At 57.3% G+C, this 6,130-nt stretch overlaps 1 protein-coding gene across 1 annotated transcript; it reads right to left on the bottom strand.

Annotated features, from left to right (window-relative positions):
* Positions 1-922: 922 nt before the first annotated feature.
* LOC109739196 (indole-3-acetic acid-amido synthetase GH3.8) lies at positions 923-3,287 on the bottom strand. The gene is made up of 2 exons (XM_020298281.4): positions 2,654-3,287; positions 923-2,549 (listed from the first exon to the last, which is right to left on the bottom strand). Exons 1-2 carry the CDS (start codon positions 3,115-3,117, stop codon positions 1,166-1,168), a joined length of 1,848 nt encoding a protein of 615 aa, XP_020153870.1. The 5' UTR covers positions 3,118-3,287; the 3' UTR covers positions 923-1,165.
* Positions 3,288-6,130: the final 2,843 nt, after the last annotated feature.

The raw sequence follows: 6,130 nt of genomic DNA, 5'->3' as shown, positions 1-6,130 counted from the left end.
AAGCAGACCGTGCGACGCAACGCATGCACGTGTGTGCCTTAGCCACAAATCTTGACGGATTTGGCTTAGAAAAGCGGTTGAGCACGGTTCCAAGCAAGGATTCCTCACCATCACTTTGCATAAATAAAGTACAGGTCACAGCGCACGTAGTATCCAACACTGAAGCAGCAGAAAAACAAACGTACCAGGCACGGTCACCCCCTTTTAGACAAAACTTTTTGGCGAGAAAAGAAGACAAAGGGAGTGATCGACGTAAGTAGAAATCGTTTCAGTTTGGACTCGGTGGAAAACGAGCAGAGGAGACGCAACGCAACAGCACTGACCGCGCAGTCAAGAAAGCATGCTGGTCGGCTCCTACTGGCAACAGTACCCCGAAGACCATTCAAACAAGAGAACGCACTGACGACCGACCTCGCAGACAGCAGGATCGTGCTTGGGTCCGGCATGCATGATTTAGCAATGCGCTTGTCATGGCCTGATCATCAAGCCGATCTGGTCTAATCAAGTGTCAACATCGCAGAACGCATATACGTAACTCCGACTAGACAGCTATCATCGACAATCAGATTACCGCCGTCTTTGAAGCAGTGCAAGTCCATCGACGGCGGGAAGCCGCGGGCGCTTCAATTATTGCCGCCTCGACCCAATCTCAGCGGCGATGAGCTACATCACGCGGCTAATTCTGCTCCTCTTGCTAACACTTTCCGACGAGCAGCAGCAACGAACTCTCACAGTGTCAAAACGGAAAGGCCAAAGGCAGGATAATGAAGAAAGAAAGAACGATCGGCATCGGCCTCTAGTCTATGCAGGTGTCGGCTAGTGAACAATAATTAGGGGAAATATCTTGCAAGTACAGTACTACTAACTCGTACGGTTTTGGAGGCATGTTCCGTGAATTAACAATCATACAACTCCCGATAGATACAGACAGACAAGCACATCAACCATTAATCATTAATCATACTCCGGCAGTAATCGGACTGTTACATCAACCATTAACCATATTCCAGCCTCATTCCTAGCATCAAAGGTGGTACTCACTCTCGTTCTCTACTGCTACTGCTACTACTAGCCGATGACGCCGACGGCAACACCCAAAATTTTCAACGAGTGAATCGATTCAGGCGGAGACGTCGCCGTGCTTCGTGGGGCGATCGCCGTCGCTCTAGTCGGAGCGCCGGGCCGGGGTCCAGTGCGGCAGCGCGGGGCTGAAGTGGCTGGACACCACGCGGGAGTCCAGCAGCTCGATGATCGGCGGGAACGTCACGCAGCGCGGGGCCTTGTACTGGTTGATGCTGGCGCCCCGGGAGATGGCGTAGTCCATGAGCTCCTCGAACGTGCCGCCCCGGACGACCCGGATCTCGAGCGGCCCGATGGAGCCGTCCGCCACCCTGCTCTGCCTGTACACCGTGTTCAGCGCCTCCTCCATCTCCAGGCAGCAGGCGTCGAGCGTGCCCTTGTCCACCGCCGTCGCCGCGCCGGCGCCCGTCGTCAGCAGCTCCCAGTATATCACGTAGTGGCCGGGGATGCTCTTGGTGCACGCCTGGCTGGTGTACTCCGCCACGGACGCGCCGTGCGGGCGGAGCAGCGCCGACGCGCGCTCCACGGCGCGCTGCAGCTCCGCCTCGTCGGTCTTGTCGGACTCGATGGACAGCAGCACGTTCTTGCGGCGGACGAACTGGAACTGCGGCGCCGCGTTGTGGAACCCCGTCACGCGGAGGACGTCGCCGACGCGGTACCGGTTCAGCCCGGCGTAGGTGGTGATCACCAGCTCGTACTCCCGCCCGGCCTCCACGCGGGCGAGGTCCACCAGGTTGCCCGCGTCCACGCACGACGCCGCGCCGGTCGCCTCGTCCACGGGGAGGAACTCGAAGTACCCCATGTTCGGCATGATGGTGTAGGACACCTCCGAAGGGTCGCAGAGCGGGCGGAGGTTGAGCCCGAAGTAGCACTCCGACGACGCGTACATGGTACACGCCATCGGAAGGTCGCCGCTGTAGTACTTGAGAGTCCCGATGTACTGCGCCATGGCGCCGGTGACGATGACGTCGAGATACTTGGTGTTGGGCCAAATGCGCCTGACGATGCCGGCCCAGTCGTCGTTGCAGCACTCGTCCCGGATGAACTGGGCGAGCTCGGGGTCTGGCCGGAGGATGCCCGCGACCGCCTCGCGCACGGACGCGTCGGTGACGCGTGGGCTGAGCGCGCCGGCCTCGATGTCGGCGGCGAGCTCCTTCCAGTTGAGCTGGAGGAAACGGATCGCGCGCAGGAGGCCGGAGGCGAACACGGCGCCGACGCGGAGCACCTCGTGGCGCTGGCAGAGCCCGCACACCATCTGAGCATACATGCTCTGGAAGGCGTCCGCGCAGAGGATGGCCGCCGTCGGGCTGGTGTAGTTGTGGTAGGGGTCGTAGGGGCGGTTCTTGAACTGCTCGCTCTTGTAGTAGCTGGTGAGCACTGGCCGCGCCGTCAGGCCGCTCGGGGTCTTGGTCTCCGACTTGACGAACAGGAAGTAGAGGCCCTTCCCCTTGTCAAGCCCCGACAGATATCTGCAAGAAACATTGGATCGATCGATCAATCAGTAGCTGCTCTCTAGCTTTGGACTGCCACCCAAGATTAGTTGATCATGGAATGCCATCGAGTGCCGACTTACAGGTTCATGACCGGCATGAGGAGGCTGTAGAGGAGCTGGCGGCGGTCGAGCTCGTCCTTGATGGTGGGCATGAGCTTGCGCTCGCCGGCCGACGTGCCGGAGCTGGTGAGGAACTCGGAGACGGGGTGTGTGGACAGGATCGGCGACCGGTCCCCGTTGACAATGCGCTGGATGTAGGGCTGCAGAGCGTCGTAGGACACGACCGGCACCTTGGCCCGGAAGGCGTCGCGGTCGGCGGCGCCGTCGAGGCCGCAGTTCTTGAGGTACTCCGTGTCGACGTTCCGGGCGAGGATCTCGGCCAGGACGCGCTCCTGCACGGAGTCGACGTTGCAGGTCATCTCGTCGATGAAGCGCAGCTTCTCGGCGTCCTTGGCCTTCGCCGCGGCGGCCGCCTCCGCCACCGGTGACGAGGCCGGGCTCCGCAGAGCCGCGCCGATGGCCCTCGACACATTCATCGCCGCCATTTGCTGAATCCGAGACACTAGCAGAGCAGGGAACGCGAGCTGTGAGCTTGGCTAGAGCTTGTAGCAGCTAGCTAAAGAATGCCGGCCGCCGAATGCGTAGGAGGGAGGGAGGGTCAGGAATGTTTGCTCGATCGGCTGCTGTGGTGGTACTAAGGCTGTGTCAGAACGGCTCGGCGTGGGCAGTTATTTATAGGGGAGGGGGGCGCGCGGATGAGGATGACGGAGCTCGGCGGCCGGGAAGAAGGACACGCGATGACATACGTCAAGGACTTGTCCGTCCATGGCGCGGCAGCGAGGGCCCAGTGTCCCGTCCGGGGGTGGACAGGCAGCCGGCAAGGACAGCGGCACGTACGCGGCTGCCGGCCCGGCCGATTCCGACGGTGAAGGATACGAGTGCCAAAGTTCCCATTGTGTGCACGCATCGACCGCGACGCGACGGCCGTGTCTTGACGCATCTGCGTTCCATGCATGTAACAGAGGCAGCAGCGGTTATGCGATGCGACCGACGTGGTGGTGGCGACGTGCATTGAACCGCAACCGCTCGGGCTGAGTGGTTGGGAGAGCGACTGGGATTGGGCCGGACCGGCCCCCCTCGCGACACGTCCGTCCCTGGAGCCGCGGCGCGATCGCGAGCGCAAGGAGAAAGAGAAGGAGAAGAAAAATTGGGGCTCGCTCGCTAAATGTGCAGGATCCGGCTGGGGATCCGGTTCGCGTTAAAGGAAACTTCGAATCACCGGCCTCGCCGGAATTTTTATTGCAACATGCAGCAGGGGCTGACCGGCGTGTTTTTTATACGCGCCACCGGATGGATGCCAGTGCGCCAGTGAGCGGCCGGCGGCTCGTGCGCGCAGGTGGTCTGTTGACGAGCGCCACCGCCCGCACCGCCCATGCGGTCGCCGGCCTGTGCCTGTGCGTGCCTGCATTATTGTGCGAGGGAGGGAGCGCGGGCAGCAACTGGGCGGCTAGCTACAGCGTGGAGCGGCGAGACCAGACCGACCGGACGTGCGAGCGGGGGGCTGAGCTGGTGACCACGCGACACCGCGTCCCCGGCCGCGCGCGCGCGCGCTCCCGCGGGGGCCGTGGACGCCCACCACACGCCGGCCGAGACGGGGAGCGCGGGCGGGCGTGAAAGTCCTCGCCCATTTTTGACCAGGCAGGCACGGGTGGGTTTCTGGGTTTCAGCGTGCGCTGGTGCGCAGAGGCTGTGTGCCGGCAAGCGCCGGGAAGCTTCGCCTTTTGCTCGACAGGATGACGGGGGCAAAAGGTTTGGATTTTGTCTCACGTGAACCCGAGGAGGACAGCGAGCCATGTGTTGGAAAAGCCTTTTTGTCGAAAGATGCGATGCCATGCACGCCCGTGCTGGAATTTCCTGCGGCTACACTGTTCTGACCGTGACAGTCACTTTGGACGCTGCTTAGTTTACTGTTAACCACTCCTAGATTACTGTTAACTACAGGCAAACTTGCGTGTTTTGCATGTGCGCTAGACTGTTTGGTGGCTGACTTGCTGCTGCGTTGGTCTTTGGCCGGGCACAGTTGTTAATTATTGTTACAGGTGCGATCGTCTGTGATGCAACATGTTGATTATGCCTGGGCATCGATCTTGTGATATGAAATGACGTTAGATTGCCTGGCACGCACGGCGTTGGCATGGTCAAGTCAGGCAGCAGTGGTTGCTGACAAGTATGTCCCATTTCTGTCAGCTTAACGATCTCAGTGACCATGCACGCAAAATAGCTAGACAGAGACGGCCACACGTATCTCCACTTCATTCAGTTTGACGTGGATGGCCCGGCCAAACTTATCGGCTAGTACACGGTTCCGCGCCTGCAACATTAGCTCGCCGGCAGTACAAGTTGTTGTCACGCACCGCTCAAAATCTTCATCGTACAGGGGTTTTCCAAACGTGTGGAACTGTTGATCAAGGATCGAGGGTACAACACACACAATCTAGATGCCGTCACGATTAAACACCATGTGATGAGATGTGGATTTGCAATAAATAAATAAATAAAGACGTGTTTATGCCTCGGTTGACCAAGAAATTGCTAATTTTAATTCCATTTCACATATTTGTTAATATAAATAGAAACAAAATGCTCAACTTGATATGATAATAAATTTTCATCCAGTGCAACAAAATGTGCTCCCTCCGTCTCCGAAAGAAGGCACACAACTCTTATATACCCTCGAAAATCAGCTAAACTTTCGCTTCCACACGGCCCTGTGGGCTGTGGCATCGTTTGCGAAGTCCCGGGAGAACAGCCATTTTATCACAAGAGACAATGCAAACCCAATAAAAATGGAAGTAATTTTTTTATTTTGATTAACGGAGGTCGGAGACGACGTTTATGCGGTGCGATTTTATTCGTGATTTGGAACAGGATTACAAGTGAAGTGTCGCAACATGGAGAGCTATCGGCTCTTGCCGCCGTTCTTTAGCAGAAACCCGGTGGCGGGGTAGGTATGCCCTTCATTGGCGATCGAGGGGGTGGTATTGACTCACCTTATGCAACAATTTGTTCATACGTTGCAAAAAGTAGTGTTTGCGCTCATAGTTGAAAACATGTAAAATCTCAACACACGATCAACAATTCTCAGCATTGACTAAGAGCTAAGAAAATTCTTTGGGCAAATAAGAGCAACTCCAATAGAGTTGCCATATTGGCAACCGCCATATCCATATGGGTTGCGCTCCATATGCATTATCAAGACTGCTGATACGTCTCCGTCGTATCTACTTTTTCAAACACTTTTGCCCTTGTTTTGGACTCTAACTTGCATGATTTGAATAGAACTAACCCGGACTGACGCTGTTTTCAGCAGAATTGTCATGGCGTTATTTATGTGCAGAAACAAAAGTTCTCGGAATGACCTGAAACTTCACGGAGATTATTTTTGGAAATAATAAAAAATATTGGCGAAAGAATCAAGGCCAGGGGCCCACACCCTTTCCACGAGGGTGGGGGCGCGCCTGCCCCCCTGGGCGCGCGCCCCTGCCTCGTGGGCCCCCT

This window comes from Aegilops tauschii, chromosome 2 (assembly GCF_002575655.3).
Source record: "Aegilops tauschii subsp. strangulata cultivar AL8/78 chromosome 2, Aet v6.0, whole genome shotgun sequence".
NCBI lineage: Eukaryota > Viridiplantae > Streptophyta > Magnoliopsida > Poales > Poaceae > Aegilops > Aegilops tauschii.
Note: the sequence above shows the minus strand (reverse complement) of the source record. Positions and strands in the feature narration are given on the sequence as shown.

Coding starts and splice junctions, on each gene's coding strand:
- LOC109739196 (XM_020298281.4), bottom strand. CDS start 3,117: ATGGCGGCGATGAATGTGTCGAGGGCCATCGGCGCGGCTCTGCGGAGC. Junction 2,550..2,653: donor CTCATGCCGGTCATGAACCT/GTAAGTCGGCAC, acceptor TGTTTCTTGCAG/ATATCTGTCGGGGCTTGACA.